This window comes from Cyanistes caeruleus, chromosome 4, assembly GCF_971803275.1.
Source record: "Cyanistes caeruleus chromosome 4, bCyaCae1.hap1.1, whole genome shotgun sequence".
In the NCBI taxonomy this organism is placed as follows: Eukaryota; Metazoa; Chordata; class Aves; order Passeriformes; family Paridae; genus Cyanistes; species Cyanistes caeruleus.
Genome location: NC_141704.1, coordinates 35,302,141 through 35,327,566, shown reverse-complemented (window position 1 = coordinate 35,327,566; position 25,426 = coordinate 35,302,141). Strand labels below are relative to the sequence as shown.

Sequence of the window (25,426 nt, the reverse complement as noted above, 5' to 3'; positions counted from 1 at the left end):
ACAACACTCTGCTTGTCTTTTCTAGCTACCAGTAGTCAGATGACAGAATTATGGAAAATAAAATTGTGGCAGGATTAAAGATAACGGTATTAAAGATAAAGAAAGATTGTAATGTGTACAAATTAAGCAGGGTAGGGCTGCCTTTCACCTGGCATGCTAGAATTAAGATCCCAAGCAAAGGACACCTGAGCTAAGGCCAAAAAGACATTTACCCCATGATGCAATGTCTTGCAGAGTCATGGAGACTTCTTCTTTTGTCTCAAACACAGTCACGCTCTTGGAGACAGGTTGCTGCAGAAGCTTGCCCAACAGTTTAGGTAAAATAAGAAGTTAAATGCCAATGCTGGGTTTTTTGTCTAGCTAGCCTTGGAATAGGATTGCTGAGGTTTTTGTTTACCGGTTCAGGACCTGACTACTACAGGAGCTATGAAGACACATGTGTGGCTTTGAGAAATATCCTCTCCTTGGGAGTCACCATGATATACTTACTCCACCTGTTCTCATACTCGTGCCTAAGCATTACCTTTAGAACACTGATGGACATGGGATGCTGGGCTGGATGGGTCCTTTGTCTGGGTGGAGCTGCAATTAGGGCCCAACATTTGTCAATACCAAACTTACAGCAAATAGCACAAGATTGTTGCAAGATTATCCAGAAGGCTGAGGCAATGCACTGAAGACTATCTTTTAGGCAGAAGTTAATTTTGCAAATTCCTCAGGATTTAGAGGAGTAAAGCCTGTAACTTTCCCCAGGATGTGCCCATTTTGGTATTTTTGAGCATTATATTACATGTGCTGACCCCTCTTCACCACACTGTACATGAGCCAAACTCCACAGGGGATAAATAGTTATCAGGGAGCAATTTCTGTTTGGGAGACATGTCTCCTGTCTTAGATGACAGAACTGCTGCACTCTGAGCCTTTTGCTTCCTTCCCAGAAAGGACAACAATAACTCTCACCAGTGCTCAAATGGAAGCTCCCAGCCCTTCATCAAATTTTGTGCTAGTTTGTATGCCAGAATGGTCTGAACAAGTGCATTTATGGATAAAAATAAATGCAGCTTTTTCCTTTCTTCCTTGAAGTCACGTTCTTCCCCATGACTGTTATATATCTCTTATCTCCAGGTGTTTGTCCCCGTGCATCCAGGCTGATGTAATCGCTGATGGAATTAACTTCAGGATTTGGTTCTAAAGACTAATCTCATTAGGTCACCATAGTACTCTGGCTTAATCCCCAACATCACCTGCCATGACACTCTGGACTTTTAATCTCAGAACTATAAATGTCATCAAAGATTTTTTCCTTAGTCTAAAGAAAGTTCATTCCTTTTTTCCTGAAATAGCCAGTGTTGGAAAGCAAATCCTTATATACAAGGAGAAAGATAATCTGAGCAATCCTCCTGTGTCACTTCCACATCTATGCAAGGTGAAGAGCCATATTTCTGTATCTGTGGCAGTCTGGAAATACTTCACCCAGGACATCTTTCCATCTGTGGTGGCAGTAGGATGGTTCCAAATGATAGCACCTAGAGGCAGGCTTGTTCTTCTGTTGCTTGTGGTCAGGCTTCTGTCTCAGCTGTAATATCCCAAGCAGGAGACTGGACAGGTTCCAGCAGCCCCAAATGGAGCAGCAGATGGTTGTGTCTGAAGCTGAAGCATGCACAGATGCTATTCCCCCGCGTGTAACACAACGCTTCCTAAGCACACACTGTGCCCACAAACACAGAGATCAGCTCAAACTGTGGAAGTTACTTATTTGGCTGCCATCTCTGCAGCGCCTGAACAGTTGCCCAGTATTTACAGCTTTTTCTTTTTCCTCACAGAATGGTGGCAGGACAGGCAAACACTGTCACCTTCTTCTTTTACAGAATGAGAATGAAAGTGCGGTGATAGGTATGACCTGGACTGCACTGCTAGGAGGAGAGATGAAATCTCTTGACTCACAGATTTTTAGGGCCAGACTGAGAGATCAAGGCATTTTGCCTCCAAAACAAGGACAGAATTCGGTCCCTCTCTGTTACTCAGGATGGGAGGAATTCAGATGGCACTGCCCTACAACAAAATGCTTTGCATAAGAAAGCTGCTCCATAGCATGTCTGCTAATGCATCAAAGTCTATTATTATGTCTCTGTCTCAGGTGCAATTCTCATCACACGTTGTCTGTCCCAGTGCTAGACCCCACTCTTGAACTAAAAGGAACACTCATCCACTTTTAAGCACCATGTTAATCTGACATCCAAGTTACTTGGTGCCCTTCTCAAAGGCTACTGCCAGAGGTACAACAGAAAAAGCAAACCAACTAACAGATTTCCATCCCTTAGGACTGACATCCAAAACTTGAAAGATGCATTTGAGTTCTATCTCCAATTCCTACCCTGCTTCAATAACCTCTGTTGTGCACTGGCATGTTACCTTAACCACAAATATGTGGTTTGAGGGTCAAAACTTCTAAAATCTTTGAGTCCACAATTTGTCCCTGATGTCACTCAGTAGTGGAATAGCTGATGAAAAGATTCAGCCCTTGAAATTTATTTTTGCCCCAATTTGAAGTAGTTGTATCCATCTACCAGATATTCAATAACCCAGGATTTGGTAGGAAAAACGATTTGCCTAAATCACACTTCATCCTCTCTAATCTGCATGAATTGGATAAAGAACATTCAATGAAACTTTTTGTTAGCGACATTTCTAACGTTAGGGACAATTCTAACTTCTTCCATACTAATCTCCCTCTACTTCTATTCTCTCCATACATCACTAAAAAAATGACAGAGGATGGAAAGCAACCTTAATGCCACATAACAGCTTTCCTCTTGCTGCTGAAATCAAGCTGCCTTCCCCCCATGGAGCGGGTGGGACTTGCCTGCCATCATTAGAGTCAAAGAATTCTCCGTTCATGTTGGACTGGGCCCTGCCCCACAGCATGGAACCTGCCCCAGCTCCCACACCTTGGGAGCAAACTGCCCCTACACACAGCCCAACAAGCACCCCAGGATCACAGATATGAGAGAAATGCCAACAGAAGCTTCTTCCCTTGGGAATTTCACAGCCTTTTGTCTTACTGTACCTGGTTACTTGGATAGTCCTTGATACCAGATCAATCAGGTGGCTTGACAAACGTTTTGAGTCTCCTCTAGATCTCTGCAAGTGCTATGCTGCCTTCTCCCGGTGTTTCCTGGTCTGCCAGAGCCGTTTTGCTTCTGCCAGCACCAGCACGCAGCTCCTGGGCAAGAGCTGATGGCTGTGGGTGCAAAGACTCTTGAGGCATAAGATCCTCTGCCATGCACTTCCTCTGCTCCCTCTTCCTGATGAGGTGTTACCTAATTGCCCCTGACAGCATTTCTGCTCAGTCAAGGGCTTAATCCTCTAGGTAAGAGCTTTGCTTGCATCTGAGTGCTAATTATACCTAATACGCATTAATGGGCTTATCTCAGTTGCGTCAGAAATCCCACCTCGGGGTTGTTGGCCAGGTTAAGCATCCTTCTTTTAGTTTCATTTAAATTTAAAGGGGCTTGAATATTACTGACAAATTCTGACTCTTTAATCTGCCCCATCCTTAATCTCTGACTCTCTGTGGAAAATGTCCCTGGAAGGTAATGTAGATGCCTCACTTGATCTTCTTCAGACCGTTTTGATGTAGGAACTCATCTTCCCCTGTCCAAAGCCTTAAAAAATACAGATTCCTTCATGTGCACTTGTCTTACGCAGCCTCAGGGTGTCAGACACAGAACCTCCATAAGCCATGGCCCTCCATGCAGATACTCTTCCGTGAGTAGAGAGAAACCAGAGGAGACATCCTTCTTCTCGTGTTCTTTTTACGGGTTTCTTGCACGCTCAGATCGTGGTCTCGGGAGAGCCACCAGCATCACCCTTTCAGGTTTTTGTCAGAGCATATTAAATCCAGTGCCTTTGAGGAGTCTCACAGCTCCAATCTCAATTGCTTGAGTTGGCTAATCATAGTGATGGGACAAAGTCCCTTGCAGGTTCAGCCCTTTCTGCTCCTGTGTCTTACACAGGATTTCAAACCCTTCATTCTAGCAGCAGTTTTAAGACCAAGAACAGGTGAAAGAGGATGCACTCTAAGAGACAGAAACTCATTTACAGTAGAACTGTATTCCCAAATGCGGATCACTGGAAAGACTATCCCAGTTGAAAGCAGGGATTCAGTAACAGCAGAGGAACAGCATCATGTTATAAACTCCTCATTGATGTGCCCTGCCTGTGTGTCTGGGTGCTGGGGCAGGAAACAGCAGCTGCCTGTCCCAGCTGCTCCTCAGCAGCCCCCCAGTGCTGCTCACATGCAGGCTCAGCCAGCTGAGGACACAAGCCAAGGGGGTTCCAGGGAGCCCCAACCCAGCACGAGGAACTGAGCAGCCCCTGCTCTTACAGCCAGGGAACTTTGAGACAAATCACCGCAGCAGCACCTGCCCTAGTGACAAGAGGAAACAGAAAACAGCCACGCAAGAATCACAGCTTCTCCTAGCTACTGGATCTGTTCACGCTCTCCAAGCACAAACATCCAAATTTTTCCCTTATGGAGATTTATCTGGACTTTTCTCTCCCCTGGGTTTTGCAGCCACTTCCTTTTTCATCCCCCCGCCCCCCTTGCTATTGCTTTGAGCCCCCAGGGAACACTTACAGTGCCAAGGGCTCCTCTTGCAAATCATTCAACTCCTCCAGCCTGCGTAGAAAGAGTCTCGAGGTGTCCTTTGTCCTCCAGATATACCCTGCCACCAGGTGACATCAGGGCATCAGTCGTGGGCGGGCACCTACACGGCAGGGGTGAAATGGGGGGAGCACTGTCAGACCAGAGATGTGCAGGCACAGCTCCAGCAAGGTCTGGAGGAGCAGCAGAGCCTCAGCACACTCCTGAGGGGTGATGTGCCCCTTTCTGCAAGAAGGTTGTGGCTTCTCTGGAGCTTCTGGGGGGACATCTCTGGAGAAGGGAAGAGAAATAAAGAAATAACCTGCCCTTTGAGTGGTGCTGCTGGTTGGGAACACACGTGTCTGCACATGTCAGGGAAGGGAGGATTCCCTATCCCTCTCCTGGGCTGGTGAATGCCTGGAGGGGTTTCCAGTAAACTTAGAGGTGCTGGAGGGGTGAAGACACACCTTACAGAGAGATGCATGCAGCTAGCCCAGTGTCAACAGGGCTGAGCCCGCTCAGGGGAGTCACAGGGAATGCTGCTGAGATACTGCCAGGGCTCAGGTGAAGCAGATGGGAAGGCAGGGGGAGAATGGGGAACCTTTGTGTTGCAGCCAGTCACTCCTGGGACCCAAGGTGTTGGGCTGAGGTAACAGCAAGGTCACAGCTGGGTACCAGTACCATTGTTACTGTGAGGGGCCCTCAGAGGTAGAGCTCAGCCCGTGCTCCATTCCAACAAAATCTCATGCATGGTAATGCACACTAATTTATACCAAGTTCCTGGTATCTCCCATGTGTTTTAATAGCCTGCTGTAACTGCCTGGAAGATCAGTGTCAGAGATGTGGAAGAAATTGGTGGAGTCTCAGGATGAAAAGAGAAGGTCCAGAGTCCTGCAAAAAGGTGCTGGAAGATCATCCTCATCCTCAGCTGCAGCAGTGCCTCAGTCATGGCCTGTAACAGTCTGGCTGGAGCTATAACCACAAGGTTAACAAGCCTCAGGGGCTCTTGGCCCTGGTGAAGCACCTTGCACTTACCTGCTTCCCCTTGCTAAGTATCCACCTCACTACACAAGGTCAGGGCTGGCAGGACTGAATATAATCCCAGTGAATGGAGTGGCTACCACCAGGACAATCAGAGCAACACTAGGGCAGAAGGAAACCAAAGTGTGGGGCTGTTTATGATGGATGGGATTTGTCTTTGGGTGAGGTTGCAGGAGGGGATTTTGGAGCAGCCATGCCAGCCAGGGGTGTGACTGCATGTGACCAAGAAGGGACAGTCTCTCACTGATGGGACAGACCCTGGCAGTGAACACCTGGCCAGCACTGCGCTGGTGCTGAGCAAGAGTCCCATGGCTGAGGCCTCTGACCTTTCAGATTGCTGAAGTTAGACAAGAATAATCCTTCAATCCTTAGCTTACATTAAAAAAAAACAACTAAACAGTAAGGTCCAAGCCCTTGAGTGGGCACTGAGAAGCTGGGAAGTAAATCCTAGATGTAGATGAGAGGCTTTCAATCTAGCAGAGAAGGAGCAAACACACCTACATCCCCACACGTTTAAGACAATCACACAGCTTTCAGAGGCTTGCGCAGTAATTTCTGGGCACAGGAAAGAGAACGGGGGCAGCATCGTGTTGGCATCCTCTCTTCCCTGTGATGACTAGAGCTTGTATACAAATGTGTGGAGATTGATTGCACTCATCCTCTTCTGACAGCAGAAGTGATTACTGTGGGCAGGGACCTGCTTGTGTGGATATAAAGAGGTGCAGCCTGCTGGCAGCAAACTCACTCCCATCCCCGCTGCTCATTCCCATGCCTCCATCTGCTGCAGACAGGTTTCCAGGGGCTCCCCCTCCCCTTCTGCCTTTTTCTATGTAGGTAAAGTGGCTGGAGGAATCAGCTGTACAGCCCTCTACTCCTCTTTCCTGAAGCTTAAAAATTTACGTATGTTCAGGCTGTTTGTTTTCAAAATACTCCCTTTGTTTTCCGGTTTTCCCAATGAAATCTCTCATTTCCCTTTAACAAAAGTGGACTGTGGGAAAAAAAATTTCCATGGTGTCACATGAAGATATTTTTTTTTTCCACTGACAAAACATGACAGAAACTCCCCAAAGGGCCCCACTTCTCATGTTCTTTCTTATCTCCCAGGATTATCAGTTCTCTCTCTCTCCATCCATCCTCTCTCTCTCTCTCTCTTCCCCTCACAAAGTGAGTGGTGTTTACTTTGCAGAGTTGTGGGTGCACAGCTTCTTTTCAGAGCAAGAGGCACCTGTTCCTTGTTCGTGCCTGGCTGCCCCACCACATGGATGACAAGTCCTGCCCAGGGAATGAGCACCTAATCCCTGTCCCTCCCTGCCCAGGCTTTTCTTCCCCAGGAAAACCAGTGCCAACTTTTTTGGCCACAACAGTAGCCTTTTGATCCAGACCAGAGCTGACCAGAAACCATGGTGTCCAGGTGGTAGCAGGAGTGCAGTCCTCGTGGCCTCAAAGGAAAGCTCAGGAGCTTCATCACCTCTGGCCAGATTACATTCTGTTCCAAGGAATCACTTAAAAAACATCTCCAAGGTTTCTGACCCTATTTATGAGCTGGTGTAGCCATGGAAACAGTAGTTATGCCAGAAATAGCAGCTCACTTGAATGACAAAGAAAACACAAGTTTACAAGACAGTGATTTTTCCAGAGGCTGACTGAGCTCATGGGACTGTGGGAGGAAATCCCAGCTGAGGCACAGACTCAGGGATGCAGCTGATAAGGGCTGTGGTTGGTGTAGCAACACCACATTAACTGGGCCACAATAACTGTTGAAATGTGTCTCTGCAAGCTTGTGCCACAGGCTTGAGAGACTTTGTGTCTTATTGATAGAGATTTGTCACTTGCCACAAAGATACACCTACCTGGAAGTGAGCAGAGAATTGACCAGGCAGTAAAATGTTGGTTTCCCTCCTGAAGGCAGGCAGCCTACCAGGTGCCTCTGGATCCCTGGTGAGGGAACCATGGAAGGATCTGGGTTTAGAATGGGATTGTCTATTGGTCTTGCAGAAGATCAGTGAGGTTGTCATGTCAACAGCGTTTTGGTGAGAAACTCAGTGTAGTAAGGTGCCTGCAAATGAGGACACACATGCTATAATTCTCCTCCTGAAAGGCTGACCATGTTCCTAAGCCTCACATCGTCTGTGCTAGTGTAGAAAAAAGAAACAGATACAGGGGATTGAGCTTTCCCTGGCACAGATATTTGGTTGTTTGAATACATGCAAATCAGTCCATCAAAAATGCAGAGAAGAAGGCATGCTCGTGGAGAGTTTTATCATTTTTCCTTCAGGAAATCTTGCATAGTTATTTTGGTGTCACGATTGTCATCTGTAACAGCCTGCAATAAACGGGGTGTGCTGACTTTGGGAATCTGTGCCTGCTGCTGGAAACAAAAGTTATGTTCAGTGTCACTGAGCTCAGCTTGCAGAAGAGCCTGATCTTGATACTCATTTCCACTCATACCCTGGAGGCTTCTCTGGCAATAGGGCAGAAATGAAAGAGGCTGAGGTCTGTTTTTCCACACCCAGGGCTCGAGAGGAACATTTCCATGACCAACCTGGAGAGAAGGGTCCTTTGAGGAAATATAAGTCAAGTGATAAGCTTTTGCTGAGCTATCAGCAATGGGCCTGTCTGTGCTACAAACTAGGTGTTGGGGACATAACTAAGTCCTCCAGCCAAATGGTCATTGCCAAGCCTTCCTCAGGAAAAATGAAGTCCCTGCTTTTCTTATTCAGTCAAGGGCGCTCTACTCGTGCATGTCAGAACATCATTACAGGCTCCAGGCTTCCAGGCACAAATGCTTTAGGACATTCTGGGGCTTTTTATAGCAGATGATATAAAACCATGTAGTCTGTCCTACACTTCATTAGTCACTAGAGTTATATTTTCTTCTCAGCAGCGAGTCCGGCCTTTCTTGGAACAGATAACCATGTCTTAGCATCTCACACTCACGAGACTGTTATGTTAGCCCAAACCCTACAGAAACCTTTCCCTGATCATGGGCATAAATAAAAGGAAAACCAAAAGAATCCTCTCCTCTCCCTCTCTTTTTTTTTCTTTTTTTTTTTTTCTTTCTTTTTTTTTTATGATAGCTCTTTTCACCATCAGGTTTCAAGAGAAAGAACCACATCTTTATCGTTCATATTGGTAAATATAGAGGAGAGAAAGTTCACAGACCTGCAGATGAGACTCAGCCATGCAGGCATCTTCGGAGGAGACTGATGTTCTCAGCCATGCAGCACAAAAAGCTCAGTTGTTCCTAACTGCTTTGTGATTCATTGTTTCAGAGCATCCCCATGCTCATTGCAAAGTTGTCCCAAGGGAAAGCAACATCATTAGCGAGCATCCTCTCTGTGCACTAACTTTGTTTAATGTCTGCATCCAGGCTGTTGGTAATGACACAATAGCACTGACTTTGAGAGATCATTTTAAAAGGCATCCTTTCTTTCTTGTTTTCACTCTGCCCACAATTAAGATATCTGCTTTTACATTTACAAGATTATTTTTCTCCTGGATAAGATTTGCAGAACAGGCTCAACCTTTATATAGTGAACCAAGACTAAGCATTTTTCCCTTTTTTATCAAACCCAGGTAGGTAATCTGGTTATCTATGTGACTGCTTTAAATCAGAGCTTGTGGTTGCCCTTAAAAATGTACCTGAATCACAGTTTCCACAGTATCATCTCAAGGATCTTATTCAGATTTTTCTTTTCTCATAATTGATTCCTTCTGTATGAATTGCATGCCATGTACCTGTGAACAGAGATTAAACAGTACACTAGCACTCTCTAAAATGATCATGCATTGAACTAAACAGAGAAGTAATACTGCCTTTAAAATAAAAAAGTGTGTTTTTATTTAAATAGAAATCAGATATTTCCAGAGCTTTATTCAATTTTAAACAGTGAAGCAAATGATTCAGTGTCTCTGGGCTAAAAAGAAACTACACACAAGTCAGCTCCAGATGTCTTCTTTCCTGAAAGCTCCTTTTCTCATCTTCTTTCTTTTTTTTTCTTTTTGAATGATTGATTCTTTCTCCTTGGCAACCAGCAACCCAATAAAGGAAGGCTTTCCTAAACATTTTGGTAAAATGTTTCTTTTTTCTTCTTCTTAAGGGGGCACATATCTTCCCATGGCTTTCACACCATGCAACAGGCATTCTTCTTTCCTCCTCCTACCACATAAAAGCACTGCTGAGCAATCTCATTCAGTTCAGCCCTTTACCACCATTATTATGATTTTTTTCATGTAACAGTTGAGGCTTTTAGAAAGAAATGATTGCTTCTGGGGAGCATCTCACACTCTCCTTGGGAACATTTGACTAATGGGCAGAGGAGGCAGCTCTTCCTGCTCCATTATCGTGTCTCTTGGGTTGCTGCTCACCTCCCAGATACATGGATGCTAAATGCTCTAGCTGCCATGTGATAGCAGATCCCTGGTGGAAATAACTGTGGAAAGGGATGAAAGCCAGGGGATGAAAATCTGAATCAATTAAAAAAAAATAAAAAAATCTCCTTTTGTTGCTTAGGTGTACTGCTAGTACTAAGCCTTCTGTTTTTCCCTCAGAATCTTGCACAAGTGTACAGCTTAATGTTGTAATGTTTGTTTGTTTTTTTTATTTTTAATGACCTTTCCCTGTAAGACTCCAACAATTTTTTATTTAAATTTAGATCCTCTACACTCTTCTTTCCCACTGGAAGTACACACCTCTACAAAGTGCATCGAAGCTTCTTACTGGGAGGCTGCTAAAGATATTTCTGTGCCAAGGACCTGGAATTGCAGCTTGCTTTCTGGTCTGGTCAAACATCATAAACACACCATAGGAAAAGTGAATTGTTTAGGAGTCATCAGTGCATGTGGAGCGTGCACATATTGCACAAAGGATGTTCTGACAGTTTTGTGTACACTGAGATTTATTTGTGGAACACTGACAACTGATGGTGTACTTCAACTGTAATGCTGGAAGTTATTTCTAGAAAGAAAAAGAAAATAAAGGCAAAGAAGAGAAAGAAAAAGGGGAATTTTGCCCCACTGTGAAGGGCAGTGATGGGGTCCCATAGGAACATCCTCCTCTAGGACTCTCCAATGCTGCAGGTGATGGCAGCAAAAATGACCAGTATGATGATTTCTTGCTGTGCTTCCCATTAGCATGATACACTTTTCATCAAGACCCACTTAAACTCCTGTGGGTTATTTTTGGGTGTGTTTCTGTCAGATCTGGGAGGAGACTGCTCATCATGTGCAAGTATTGCACATCCATTGCTTGTTAATGTTCTGTGAACATATAAAACTGGATAATATTTACCGAGAATCTAAATAGCCATTGGCTCTTTTGTTGAACACCACGTTTGTTTTTCTCCTTTATACACTGAAATCTGCAAAACAAGAGAAAAAGAAGGAGTGGGAGGAACAGCAATTCTCACACCAGTTCTTCCACAAGAATCCACCATAATAACACTGTGGGGGTTTACGGAGGCAGGGCTGCGAGAGCAATAATATGTGAACAGCACAAGTGCAATAAAGGAAAAACATTGCCACAGAGAGGCTGGTAATTATTGTCCCATGGCTTCCAGAGATGTTATATAGCTGCAAGCAGCATGTCCTGAGTTACAGGCAAAGCACAAAGGTACATGAGAGTTAGCCAGAGGCTGGACACAACCTGACTAGAAGCCATAAATTCCGGTATGAAATCAAGTTCCTTGTTGAGAGTAGTGTTTAGCACAGGAATGTCAGGGTGCAGCTGGCAAGGGAGATTTCCCAAGGTCAGCAGAGGAGGAGAGGATGCCACAGCTCTCCTAATTTAGTCTCAGCTTCAGCTCTGGCTGTTTCAGAGGAAAGTCACAACACAGGGAAGAATACTTGAATAAATACCTCCTAACACCCTGCTTGGTGATCAGCTTAGAACTGAGATTTGATTACACTTGCTGAGATTTGACCTTACATAACCACCTGTTTTCTGAGAGGTCCTAAAATAATCCAGTCTCCTTTTAAATCCAGCTCTGGTGAGTGACTTCTTTAGGACACCTTCACCTGCAGAACACTGACTTCTGCCCCGGTACCTCGCGAGGGATGGAGAGCAAAAGCTGATCTCCTGCATGCTAGGCTCTGGAGTGCAGGGGATGCAAAGAAGACACCCCTGCTCCCCGATGACAGGGATTGTCTTCCCTTCACAGGCCCTGTCCTCTCACTCACCCCCTCCCACCAACTGAGCTCTCTCGCTCCTTCACTGAGCTGCTCTCCCATCCTCAGCCTTTCTCAGGCTAGCCTCCGGAGGAAACTGGCTCTGTTTTGCCCCTACACTCACACTCCCAACCAAAATCCTTTTCCTTCCTCAGACTAGACTCTGAATGAAGCTGGCTCTGTTTTGCCCCTACCCTCTCATCCCCAACAAAATCCTTTTCCTTCCCCTATCTTCCTGTTTCCCTTGCTCTCTCAGGGGATTGCGAAGCGACATGTGAAGTCTTTGCACACCTTCAGGCTTGTGACAGGGGTTATGGGATTAGCACTTTAACAAGCCTGAAAGCTTCTTAGACAAGCATTAAATCTCCAATCTCTCCATCTTTCAAAGAAATCACTTCTGGAGGAGCTGGAGAGATGAAGCACACAGTCATGTTTTCAGGGGTCAGCTCTTCACCCAGCTGAGAGCCCTCAAGCCCAGTGGCTAGGTGGTTTGAAGGGATTCCCATGGGATTTGGGAAACCCAGTTAAACCTTTGCCAGGCGCTTTGCTTTGGCACCTCAAAGCACCTTCTCCTTGCTCTCCATGCTAAATACTGGCTCCCTTGCCTGGCATTTCATCTAGCCTCCATGCCTTTCTTCCCTTCCCACCCCAAGGCCTGCACACCCCTTTGCAGAACATTAAAAGGGGTGAGTAGCACCAAGTAAGAAGAAAAGAGGCACCACCCCTCCTAGGCACAACAGGCTCAAACTTGCTGACTTTTAAAGCCAATCCTGGGGCAATTTGTGCCTGTATTTTATTCAGAGGGGATGAATTCATGCTTCATTGGCCATATGACAGTGTTTATCCCACTTAACTGAGAGCCAGAGAAGGCAGTGCTGGGACTACCAGAGTTGGGTGGCACCTCATGGTGCAGTGAATGCTCCCCCAGATGGCAGGGAAAGGTCTCATGTCTGAGCTCCCTGACCTGTCACCTTGCCCATTCTCGTGACTGCCTCAGGAGCAGATTACCTCCTCCCATCTCTGTAGGGAAGAGGATCTCTGCATGTAGTGAGGGACAGCACCTGGGGACACCATCCAGGGGACACCATCCAGGGGACACCCATGGCCAAAACTGACACTTACCTTGCAGCACCTGCTGACGTGAATTTGCTGAACCGTGAGGTTGTCTTCCCAGCATGTCACCTGTAGCTTTCCTGGAGACTGTAAAAAGCTTGAGAAGGAGGCAAAACTCATGACAGTGACAAGATTCAGCAACATTATTCATTAGAGAGAAATCAAAGTTAGTAACACTATGTACCGAGTTCAGTGAAAATACAAATGAGTAGTTCCAAAACAAATCACTTTACAAGAGCAGCATTAAAAAGTAATACTCTGTTGAGCCTCCTAAAATTATAAAACTGGATCCCTACCTGGACCGAAATATCTTTTTATTTTTCCCCTCAGAGCTTCCAGCCTGGAAAATTTCAGCTCCAAATTAGACAGTTTTGGAGATTACAAGTAGGTGAAAACAAGAAATTCTAACAGGTGAAATTTTTCTGGATTAGTCACTTCTAAAGGTCATAAAGTAGTTTAGTTCCTCAAACACAGCAACCTGTTCCACAGAAGATGGTGATGACATTTAGCAGCACAAAGCTGCAATGTACCACCACTGCAAAGAATTCAAATCCAGAAGTGCTGGACTGGCAGCAATCCAAATTCAAATAGGAAAAAAATGCCTAATTTTTTTAATCTTACAGTTTTAAAAAAAGTCAAAGTTTGTTATTTCCAATAGGGTGCGACAGACATATATGACTGTTGGGAGTATAGGCTCTGTAGTTGAAGGATAAGCATTTATAATTTTGCATAAACTTTTTGAAATAAACTTAGACACTCGCAGCTGATCACAGCTATTAATGTGGTCTACTAATTGTACAATCAACTGTTATCACTGGGGTAAAATTAAATAAGAATTAATCATAGTATTTTAAGTAAAAAATATTATTTTCCAACTAAGAACATATTTGAAATTTTACCATATGTTTTGCAGTAAAGCAGGTACACTTTAGCTGTTGTCCCTGCCTCCTTCTGTCACAGACCAAAGAGCTGGCTGGGGTTGGACAACGCCTGCCAAGAGATGATCCTCATGGCATGGCATCAGTTTGTCAAAGATGAAATACTCGGTGGTAGAGATTTGCTTTCAGCGATGTTCTGCTCCATTGTGGTTCAAACCTTTCCTTTCTTCCAGCAGAGCAGTGACGTGGTTCCCCAGCAGGATGCTGGATATTCTGACCCAAAGGATCATGCCTGGCTTCTGAGTTCCCATCTGCTTGGCATGGTGCGATTCCAACGTCTGCAGCTCCTTCTCACATTGCTTACCAATAGGAAGAAGAGGCACACAGCAGTTACATGATGTCCCCACAATCACATACTGACTAACTTCTAATTTAGGAGTAAAATCTGTTTCCCTTGCATGCTAGGCAGATGAACCCATACATATGGGTACATCATATGTATATGATGTACATACATATGGTGGCACACAATTACACATCCCTATACCTTTATGCATATTTGTGGATAAATTGATCTTAATTTATGCTCAAATGCATTTAGAAATAGTGTGTAAATAGCTACACAAAGGAACATGCAGTCTGGTGTTTCACTAAAAAGAAACACACAAAAGAGAACAAGCTAATCTCGACTATGCCTCAGAGAGAATGATTGCAATAACACTATTTGAAATTGCACTGTACACAGTCACTAAGACCAAGGAAATTTCAAACCAAGCCATGAGTGAACAGTAACCTCAACCCACACCTCCTCCCAGCTAAACTGTGTTCACTTTCTAAGCTGAAATCAGAGAATTAGTCCAGACAGCAAAGAAACCAAGACAAGAAGCTGATGTACAAGACACAGAGGCTTCCTCAAAGATTTCCATATTTAACATATCCAACTCTTCACAGTTTTCCCAGGCCAAGACTGCTTATATGAACAATATGAGCTGCCATAACGTGGCACTGTAGTTGAAAGAATTTGTTCTGTCCTTTCCTCTTTCCCATCTCACTCAGCCACTGGTGTGGGCATAAAGGTTTAGCCACATTTGTCTGTTATGAACAAGCATGGGTTTTGTCCATTATGAACAACTATCTGGGTTGAAAACTCACCAATATATACTTACACATTTGCTTACATGTTTTTTTTCACCCTGGTACCATTTGAATTCATCTCAGTACTGTATTCAAGTCAGGTTCCTTGTGCTGGCTGAAGGGAAGGGCTAGTGTAGCAGTGAAAAAGCGTGGCAGAGAATAAAATAATTTTTCTTGATGTGAAACTAATTAATGGAAGCTTGAAATGTTTCTCAGGCTTTAGCCCCTGATAAATGGGAATCCATTGTCAGACAGACATATGCTCTGTTTTTCCCTTGAAATTTATGAGGTAAGTATTGTTGTGTCACCCATAACCTAAATGAATGCAATATCTGGCTGGAAAAATCAGTCTCCCTCTTCTGAGATCTGTTCGTCCCTGAAGAAGAGCCCCTTTCCTCAGTTGTTTACAGCCTTTAAAAATTTGTGTCCAATAAACACTTTTAATGGATATGTGATCCTGGGCAGTGAATGTGAGCCCATTGGCAATAGATATGCTTTGCTTATTTTGCTGCTGCAAATGCATTAAGGGCAGTCTATCAGTCATTGCAGGCCCGGATTTGTTGTTTGCAAACCGATGATCTAATTTATTGTGCACTGAGGACTATGTACACGAAGGATGTATGTGACTGATGAACTAAGTGGGCACTCCATGAGGGGCAAAGAAAGAGGAAATCTGATCTTTCAGAAAGTAAGCGATGTAAAATCTTCTCGATCATTTAAACAACCCTGGGAAACGAGAGCTTTTTCTTCCTGAGGTAGCTGATCTTGGAACCTGCTCGTATGACAACGACTGGGAGTTGGGAACAATAAGCTGATTAAGTGCAGCAGGTAGCAGGAAAAATGGGGTTCGTAACAACCTCAATTTGCAACACTCCTTATCTTCCCACGTCCGCGGCAATACACAACCCCATTCTCCGCATATTTTAATCGCTATAAATCAGCGCCAGTTTTTGAAACCGGCCTTAATCACACCAGGAAAATAAACAAAATAAAAGCCCGGGGAGAAAAAAAACCAAATCTATCACCCCCTCTCTGGCAGGCACAGCAGCCCTCACCGAGAGCCCGCAGCCCGGCGAGCACTCCGCGGCCGGGCTGGGCTGGGCAGACAAAGCCCCGAGCACCTCTGCGCAGCGGGAGCGCGGCAGACAAAGCGGGGCAGGCGGCGGAGCGCCGCAGCATGCGGGGCCGGGCAGGGCTTCCTCTGCCGGTGGGCTGCTGCTGCTGCTGCCGCGCTTTGCTCTTCTTTCCTTTTTTTTTTTTTTTTTCGCTGCGTGTGAGTGTTATTTTTTTTTTTTTTTTCCCCTCACCAACTTCCTTCCTGCTCCAACTGCCAGAGCCCGAGGCTGAGCGCTGACAGCAGAGGAGGACCCCGGCCGCAGGCGCCGCTCCGCCGGTGAGTGCGAGGGGCGGGCGGGGGGCGCCGCGCAGGGACTGCGGAGCGGGAGCAGCCCCGGCTCCATCCCCGCCGGCGCCGCGCAACTTTGCGCCTTTGCCCGTGCCCGCTCTTGCCCGGGGAGACGGGCAGAGCCCTGCCTGCACCCGAGGGGGAAGTCAGGCTCGGCGCTGCGGTGGGGCGGAGGGGCAGGGGAAGAAGGGAAGAGGCCCCCGCGGTCCCGGGCTGGAGGCGGCTGTGTCCCTGCCGAGTGGTACCCGGCGCTCCCCGGGCGATGGGCTGTCCCCGCACCCCGGGGCTTGGGGTGGGGAGGCCGGGGCTGGGGGCGCTGCTGAGTGCGGTGTGTTTCTCCCCCATCGCGGAAAATTACTTCCTCCCTGCTAAGCCCTCTTCCTGGAGATAAGCCCTCGGCCAGGGGTTGGTTTGGAGAAGTGATGAGCAGATGGAGGGCAAGTAAAGTGCTGTCCCTCTGACACCCCTTTTTGTGCCCCGTGGAGGCATGGGGGCCCTGCCCTCCACCTTGTCACTGCCCCCTCCCGCTGCAGGTGCGAGGGCAGCTGTCCACCCACGGCACAGGCAGAGCCCAGCTGCGAGGTGCTCGCTCCTCTCGCCAAGGCGTGATTCCTTCCTTGCCCCCTGCAGCCATCCCTCTCTAACAGGGATCCCTAGCCCTGCCCTTGCCCTCTCCCTCTGTTTCAGGTGTGCTGCCAGGCCTCAGGGGTGCAGGTGACTCAGAACTGTGGGCTAGGGCTGCAGAAATGTGAGAAAAATGTGGCAGGGCAAGACGCCAGCCACACAGATTTCTCCTTGCATATAACAATGGTATCATGAGTTAATTTTCTCATTTTAGTGAGGCTCTTGGTCTGGATGGGGGGGAGGGGGGGGTGTCCATAATAGCCCTTGGCCTGGCCAGTGGCACAGAAACTCAGGAGCCCCGACAGCAGCATGGTGTCTCTGGAGAGGCAGCGGTGCCTGAGCTCAGGAATGTGTCTCAGCTTGCAGAGGGGACCAGCTCTGGAGCTGGAGCAAGTAGGGGCAGGAGCTGCTGAGATGGGAGCTTTCCTCTTGGTCACCGCCTGCCTTGGAGTTTGGCAGGAAGGCAGCGTCAAGTCCACGGCTTGGGGAAGAATGCCAGAACTTGGTCTGATCGGTGCCATCCTGAGATGCCTGTGACTCAGAGGTTGTTCATCCCAGACAGCCTGGCTGGTTCTGTTCCCTGCAGGATCTTGCTGTTGGCATGGCAGGTTGTCTGTCCACCTTTCTGGGAGGCTTTCAGAATCTAGAAGCGTTCCCCTTCAAGCGAACCACCCCCGCAGGCTGGCAGGGACGGTCTCTGCAGCATGTGTGATGCAAAAGGAAGGTCTGAGGGATTCTGAGGGATGAGGAGCAAGCAGCTAGTCCAGTCCTGACTCTGCCTTTTCTCTGTGTGTGGACAGAGATGCCTCTTTTCATCTCCTGTGTCTGACCCTCTCCTGTGATAAACGACAAGAGGTGGACACGGGAGGGTGGGGGTGGGCAGGCACCTCTGGTCTGTGCTTGTATTGCTGGCAGATGCAGCCTGGTATTGTGAGAGAGCTCAGGTCAGTGCTCAGACCTGCAGCTGGAGCAAGTGGAAGGCAAGACTCGGCAGTGGCTGTCATGGCTAATCACAGCCTCCCCCTGTGCTGAATGTGGAATGGCACTGAGGGGATTGTGAGGCTTTCTAAGGTGACTGTGCTGGGGCCACAGAGTGGTGGAGCATGTGTAATTGCTGCTTTCAGGAAGGAGCTTTTGGTTTCCTTTCTCCTGAGGACAAGCTCAAGGGATTTTCCTATGGGCCTTTCCTATGGTACTTGGGTACTTCACACTCCTGGATCTGGGCATGAACTGAGCCAGGGTTATTCAGCTGCTGGGACCTGTTTTTTTCCTATTTGTTTGGCTTGAGATTCCCTTTGATTTTCCATCTGCCCATTCTGCACTAGCTACTCACTCACCACAAAATTGCAAAGTCGTCTTGCAGTGACCATTTCCAATTAGAATATCTGACTGAATCTTCTTGTTTATGTGCTGCTCAGTCCTTCTCTGTCCCTTTGCAACGTGCCAATGTACCACTCCTTGATTATTTTTCTTCCCTGCACTGGAATTGCTCTGAGAGGTCTGCATACTGCTCAGAGTTGCCTGCCACCACTTGCTGATTCACCTTGAACAGTTTTTTGGTTTTTTTTTTATTTTTATTCTTTGTTTTTTTCTTGGTGTTTCTTTTCTGTTTTAAAGAATGAAAAAACTGTCCCATTAGCTTCCAGTTTAACTTTTGGGAGCAGGGGCAAATGTTCAGGCCACAGCTGCAGGGAAGGACAAATGGCTTGTTTGGAAAATTGCAAATAAGCAAGCAAAAGGGGACGTTTTAGTAGGGACAGTCTCAAAAAGAGACTCAAAGAAGGATAAGTGGAAGTGAACTGAATGATCTGAGTAGCTTGACCGAATCCTCTTGCTGCCAAAGAACAAGGAATGGCTTGGCCATTTGTGACAGCTGCCACTGTACCAGGGCACTGCTCTGGTTTTCAGCCTTTCTCTGAAGAGTGGGAAGGTGGCTAGGACCATGTGGCTGGCTCCTCGAGGCAGGCAGCTGACTAAGGGGCACCTGGCACAGCATTGCTTACCTCTCCCGCCTGTCTCCTGTTCCCCCATCCCATGCTCTGGCTGCCCATTGGTTGCTGTTTCTCTGCCCTGGCTCCCATTTGGATGGCACCCAAGCGGTTTGGCTGCCCTTGTGCCATTCCTCGGTGTGTGACCCAGCCCTGCTGCCCTGCCTCTCCCCTCCGAGAGGCACCGCTGGAGCGGCTCGGTTATGCGTGGCTGTTCTGGGGTCACCATCACTCTTCCTTCCTCGCTGGGAAGGAGTCCTGATCGCTGCCTGAAGGGAGCTGATGGTGGGAGCACAGGGAATGCCAGCCGATAGACCACCCTGCCCGCTTCCTTGGGAGCTTCAGCTGACTTGCTGATCTAAGGAAGTGGCTGTCAGGTATTCGATCTTTCTGTGAAATGTGGCTTTTAACCCATTATGAGAGGGTGAACAAAACATCTGTCCTTGGTTTTATTCGTGTTTCTCTGTGCCCCAGTGTGTGGTGGTGGCTCTTTGTGCGAGATAGCCGGAGAGCACCGAAGCCTCGTAGGATGGCTTGTAATTGCAGGGTTGCCGGCCACAACTGTGCTGCAGAGTGGCTGTAAATCACTCTGGTTTCAGCCTCTGCTCCTGCACCTCCTCCCTGGGAGGGAAGAATGGTGTAGGTCTGCGTGTGCGCGTGGTGCCTGCAGGGAGAGAGGAGCGGGGGTAGAGGGGGATTGTGTTTGAGCCAGAATATCAGCACAGCAGTGTCTGGATTGCAGCCGGTCACCGTCACCATTTGCCTGTAGGGATCCCGCTGCCTTCGGCATTGGGTGGGCTCCTGCCTGTCAGGGGAACTGAGGCACGCCGTGCCCAGAGCGAGTGTCCCCAGGGACACTACTCCCACCCACAGCAATCTCATTGACTGCCCCCTCCTCTGTCACCCAGACCGATTGACCATGACTGAGAAGACACAAGAACCTCATGTAGAGGATGATGATGATGAGCTGGATGGGAAACTCAACTACAAACCTCCTCCCCAGAAAACACTGCAGGAGCTGCAAGAGTTGGACAAGGATGATGAAAGCCTCGCTAAATACAAGAAGTCCCTGCTGGGAGATGGACCTGTGGTAGTAGGTAGGCTGAGGGACGCTGATAGGGAGGGGATGGGGAGATGTGCTCCAACAGTGTGCTGTGGGGATGAGGCAAGGTTGCTTCAAAGATGAGGGATCTTGTTTGGCCAGGGACATGCGCTGCTTGTGCAGGACTGGGGATGGACAGATGGAAAAGTGCATGTAAAAGGAGCACAGAAGATGCTATGGGTGTCAGGAGTTAGGAAGATTACTGGGGAGTGCTGGCATTGGAAAAGGATTTGTGGTGGGAGATGTATGGGTCTCAGAGGACTTTTGAGGGGTTAGGAACATGCAAGGGTCAGCCTATGCTGTAAGGTGGTCTTGTTGCTCAGAATGATCTTAAGAAGGAAGTTTTCTGTGGCGGAAAGAGCACCTCTAGGTATTGTGATGGAGGCCAGAGGGATCCATGTGGAAGGACTGGGTAGGCGTGGGGTCCTATTGTGCTAAGGAAGCCTGGCATTACTGGGTGTTTCATGAAATGCAGTTTCTGCCTGGCAAGGCATCCCTGTTTCTTCAGTGTAATTCCCCTTCGATTGCATTTAATTTTGCAAGCTCAGAGCTTCTCCCTGACTTTTCCTACCTGCAGACCCAACAGCTCCCAATGTGGTGGTCACCCGACTCACTCTGGTATGTGACTCTGCTCCAGGACCAATCACTATGGACCTTACAGGTAGGCACAGGCTCTGTCCTTGCTCACAAAGGGGAACAAGCCAAGGCCCTGGCATGCTCCAAGTTAAAAGAGAGTTTGTCCATGGGATGCTACAGTGGGTTTTAGAGGAATTCTGAAGTCATCTTAGCCTTGTTTCTTATTTTAATATACACATATGAATAAAAAAGAAGGAGATGTAACAGAGGAAAATATCGAGGGTCTTTTTCTTCATCTAGACTGCTCTAGGAGCTCCTGGGTTTCTCTTGCCATCGCTGCTTGTTTCCTTTCAATGAGACTTCATGAGCACAAGGGATGTGCCTACATTTGGGTAACAGGCTGTACTGAAACTTCAGAACCGAGCAATACTGCAGTTCCGGCTCCTGGGGACGTGGGGAGAGAACCTTATATGGGCTTTTCTGCAGAGAGAGGAAGCTGGGTCTGGAGGGGCAGAGAGGCTTCCTGTTTGCCCAAAACCACGCAGCTTTCCAAGCTGGGCAGGAACTGTGAAACACACTCCTCTCACCCAAGCCAGGGCTGGGCATGGATGGAGCGTACACACACTCCTGCATACACTCAGCAACCAGTCTGTGCATAAACACCTTTATGTACATGTGCTCATACCTGTGTTTGTTTAGGCATTACCTTCTGTGGGCACAGATACATACAAACACCCAGGAATTTCTGTGTATTCGGTCTCACGACACAATCCTGCACAGATGTCTGCATACTCATTTTACAGGTGTCATCCTTTGAAGGGATGCTCACCTCTGACAGCAGCCCCACCTCCATCTTCCCCCCTGTGCCTGGTCTCTCCTCACTGTGACACCTCTAGCTGATGGCTTGATCCTCTCCTTGCAGGTGACCTCGAAGCACTCAAGAAAGAGACCTTCGTATTAAAGGAAGGAGTGGAATACAGGGTTAAGATCCACTTCAGAGTGAGTTGTTTTCCTGCCAATTGCTTCTTATCAGTGGCTAAGGCCAGTCAGTGGCAGTCTATCAGATAACTAGAGACAGACAGCACGCGTGCCCAAAAGCTGAACGCTTGCAAACGCACCTAGCTTCAGGTGTTGTTTTACCCAAGGGATGAGGTATTTCCAGGAAATCACTTCTGCTGGCTCACCCCTTGGAGGAAGCTGGTTTCTGTTTGCTCACACTGATAAACATCAAGTGGTTTAAAAGCCAGATGGGTAGTTTTGGCTGAGTTTGGTTTTGCTTTTCAGCCACTGGAAAATCTTTACTTCACACTAAGTGGAAATGAACAGGAAGGAGAAGAGAAGCAAGAATGGCTATTCATGAAATACTGATTCAGTCAGTATTACTGGGCTTCATGTGCACATTACGTTAAAAAGATGTAGTATTGTAACATTTGGCTGAAGATACCTGAATTCTTCAGGTCATGATATACCGAAATGGGCTTACTTCTCCCTCACTCCCATTAATCATCGTGTCAGCCATTTCTTCTGTTTACAGCTGAAAATGAAACTTGGCCACTCTGCAGTGTGGCATCCAGCACTGAACTGGTCATCTCTGCCAGTGCTTGCTTCACAGCTAGGCTTGGAAGAGAAGTCAAAAAGGGAAGAAAGAGAATTCTCCTGAGACAGACGAGGGAAAGTGTTAATATTGTGGGTTCTGTAGGGCAGATTTCCTTTTTTCTTTGAGGTTTGCTGTGTCAGAGATGAATGTCCCCCAATGCTCTCCCCCAAGACACCTCCAGCTCTCTTGTGCTCTGGAATATTTCCATCTGTATGTGTGCCTTGTTGACCAGAGATACCTGAAGCCAGACAGGTTATTCAAACTCCCTCAGTTCCATGGCTGGTAAGGGCTCGTACTGTGTGAATTCTACCCTGGGATGTAAAAGGATCTGTTCATCCTGTTTTCAGATTGAGCAGTATCCACTGTGGGAGGGCGGTGTGTGCTGGAGGAGAGCAGCAGTGGATACATCCAAGCTATCCATGGGAGATTTGAGAAAAGATTATGAAAACTGTCTCTCTGTCTTTTGAGAAGAAACTTGTCAGCTCCCCATGGAGCTTAGAGGGCACCTAAAGCTGCCCACCTGTGGGGGCTAAAGGGATGACTAGTTACCCATGTATGGTTTCCAATATTAAAATTATTAAATGGGAACTCCCTGCTTCACTTTTCTTTGTCCTCATCAGCATGTCTTGAGAACCTTAGTGATGTGCTCCAGTCAGCTTCAAAGTTGGGCACAGAAAGGGGAAGTGCAGGAGATGTACAGAGGATGTTAAAGGTCTCCAGGTACCTATGGAGAAGTGTTAGGGACCTGTACAATGTGCCCTGTGCTGAGGCTCCCTTCTGTAGGGAGCCAAGATGGGTATGTCCCTGAGGAGGGGGAAAATCGTCATGTACAGAACCAAAACTCCTCTCTTGACACTTCTGGTTACTTCCTGCAGGTAAACAGGGACATTGTGTCGGGACTGAAATACGTGCAGCACACCTACCGGACAGGGGTGAAGGGTGAGTAAGAGCCCTGCATGCCCTGCACAGCACTGCTCCTGTGAAGTGTGTTCCATCTTCTCTAAGAAGTGTTCCTGCAGCTCTGGATGGGACAGAGGCTCCCTTGGTCCCGAGTCCCACCCTATGCTAACACTCAGGAGGTGACTTCTCAGCAGAGTGCTTCACCCAGGACAGCGGTTTCATGTTTTGTGCCAACTCAGTATGAGCCGGCTCTGGTACCTGTATGCTACACCACTGTCTGCAACAGCCAGGTCTGCAGAGACTCCACTTAGTGCTTGCCACAGACTGCCTCTCCATACAGAGCACTTCTCCTCTCCACCCCCTGTGCGGTGGCTCAGCCTGTGTGGAGCTTCCCACCCTCTGAAAGTTCCTCAGAAGCACTTGGTAAAATTCAGACCTGCTCTATGAAACTGCCCATTGTGTGCAGGGCCCTGTATTTACCCAAGGGTTCTCCTCAGTGCTGCTCTGCTTGGACAAGGCAGAGGAAAGCCCCATTTTGCAAACACGCACACCCCACATGCATTTTCGTGCAACCATCTCTAAGGCTTCAGCATCCTGTTCAGCACACATAACTGGTGTCTTCTCACCAGTAAAGAGAAGTAGTGGGAAATCGAAGTAGCTCTTGAGCCATACGCTGGTGTACTCACACCCTTCTAGCAGCCAGAATGTTCAGGTTCCTCCCAAATTTGTCTCAAACTGGGACAATCACATACATGTGAGGGTATACAAACCGAGTTGCCTGTTCACCTGCCCATCCATCCGTGTTATCCTTCCAGCTGTCCTTATGCTTCACTAACCTGCTGTTCGCACTGATTCTGCTCTCCTTTGCTGACGTGGACTGCTCTTTTCTCCCCCATCTCCTTTCTGCTCCTTTCCTCATTGCTTCCTCTCTCCCTTATCATTCCCATCTGAGAGGCTTATTTCCTGTGGATTGTTTTCTCCTAGTGGACAAAGCCACGTTCATGGTTGGCAGCTATGGGCCACGGCCAGAGGAGTACGAGTTCCTGACACCTATTGAAGAGGCTCCTAAGGGTATGCTGGCTCGAGGCACCTATCACAACAAATCCTTCTTCACGGATGATGACAAGCACGACCATCTCACCTGGGAGTGGAACCTGTCCATCAAGAAGGAATGGACAGAATGAGTTCACCCAATTTGCCTTCCCCCTTCCCATCCCCTTGCCTCCTGCACCAGTCTCCAGGTGGGCCATGCCCACCGCTGCTCCTGCCTGCCAGCATGGCTGGCCACAGCCCCGGCAGCCCTTCCCTGGCTGCTGGGGCTCTGTGCCAGCCTTGGTCGATGCACAGTCCTGCAGGTGGCCTTTGCTGCTTCTTCCGATACACTGAAAACAGCCCAGTCGTTCTCACCGCCACCCCATCATGACATCACTTCGGGTTAAATTGGGAAGCATCTCCCTCCCTCTCCCCCAGTACTTCCTCCTGTTGTCCCCATCTGTCCCGTACCAACTCCAGTCCTGGAAGTGCCTTTTCGAGGAAACACGATCACCTGGCAGGGGCTGACTGGTCCCTGGAAAATCCCTATCTTGAGTTACGCTTGCCATGTGCTCTGACTCATTGTAAAGGGTTACTTACCTCCCGCGATGGTCTCCTGGTCTGTATCTGGTGCCCTACCCTGTTAAAATCCATCCTTGTGCAGGCAAAGCCAATCAGGGGGAATGCAGCTAGATGCCGTAACAAGACTTCAGTGTCTGAGAATAAAACCAGTTTCTTTCTTCTTTTCTGCATGAGTGTCACATTCTTTTCTAGAGCATGTTTCTCAGTGATGTGTATGTGAAGAATGCATTATAGGAAAAGGCTAAAGAGCATGTTTCAGCAGGGAAATAGCCCTCCTCCTTCAAAACATCAGCCTTATTCTATAAGCAAATTACTTCAGAACTATTTCCTTCAGGGATTTCATGAATCCTTTGAAGCCTAAGGCCTGGGCTGTGATGGGGGTAGACTCCAGGGGTAGACAGCCCCCACCTCTCATTCCAGATGGCAACTGAAGGAGCCAGGGAGCTGTAAGATACCCTTCTCATGTTTAACACTTACTGTAGCAGCTGTTCCCCAGAGCTAATGCAAGAATTGCATGTCCCCGTGGCTAGCCTGCTGGCCAAGCACAAGGGAACATCAGCCTCTGGGATCCAGCAGCTGGAGATGGATGTTCTTAACCTGTCTGGGGTGTCTGGTCACAAGGGTGCAGGGCAGCTGCGATGTCA

The 25,426-nt window shown here is 47.7% G+C and overlaps 2 protein-coding genes across 5 annotated transcripts in view; one reads left to right on the top strand and one right to left on the bottom strand.

Moving 5' to 3' along the window:
- PDE6H (phosphodiesterase 6H) overlaps positions 1-24,322 on the bottom strand; it is a 28,594-nt gene extending 4,272 nt beyond the window's left edge. The window contains exons 1-3 of one of the 4 annotated variants that reach the window (XM_023928547.2): positions 24,005-24,322; positions 13,864-14,201; positions 4,640-4,769 (exon numbers count right to left, since the gene is read on the bottom strand). The gene's annotated coding sequence lies outside the window, so the exon portion shown is untranslated. Of the gene's footprint in view, positions 1-3,067; positions 3,159-4,639; positions 5,368-13,863; positions 14,202-24,004 lie in introns of those variants that run through there. The other 3 variants (XM_086887690.1, XM_023928566.2, XM_023928556.2) reach the window with 3 other exon arrangements.
- On the top strand, positions 15,922-24,943 carry ARHGDIB (Rho GDP dissociation inhibitor beta). Its single transcript, XM_086887688.1, has 6 exons — positions 15,922-16,369; positions 19,902-20,090; positions 20,673-20,756; positions 21,594-21,670; positions 23,144-23,207; positions 24,153-24,943. Exons 2-6 carry the CDS (start codon positions 19,913-19,915, stop codon positions 24,350-24,352), a joined length of 603 nt encoding a protein of 200 aa, XP_086743814.1. The 5' UTR covers positions 15,922-16,369; positions 19,902-19,912; the 3' UTR covers positions 24,353-24,943.
- Positions 24,944-25,426: the final 483 nt, after the last annotated feature.

What these genes read in the sequence shown, in the direction of transcription:
- ARHGDIB (XM_086887688.1), top strand. Translation starts at nt 19,913, where the DNA reads ATGACTGAGAAGACACAAGAACCTCATGTAGAGGATGATGATGATGAG. An exon ending in AATCACTATGGACCTTACAG is followed by an intron (nt 20,757 to 21,593) that starts GTAGGCACAGGC and finishes CTCTCCTTGCAG; the next exon opens with GTGACCTCGAAGCACTCAAG. An exon ending in GGGTTAAGATCCACTTCAGA is followed by an intron (nt 21,671 to 23,143) that starts GTGAGTTGTTTT and finishes TACTTCCTGCAG; the next exon opens with GTAAACAGGGACATTGTGTC.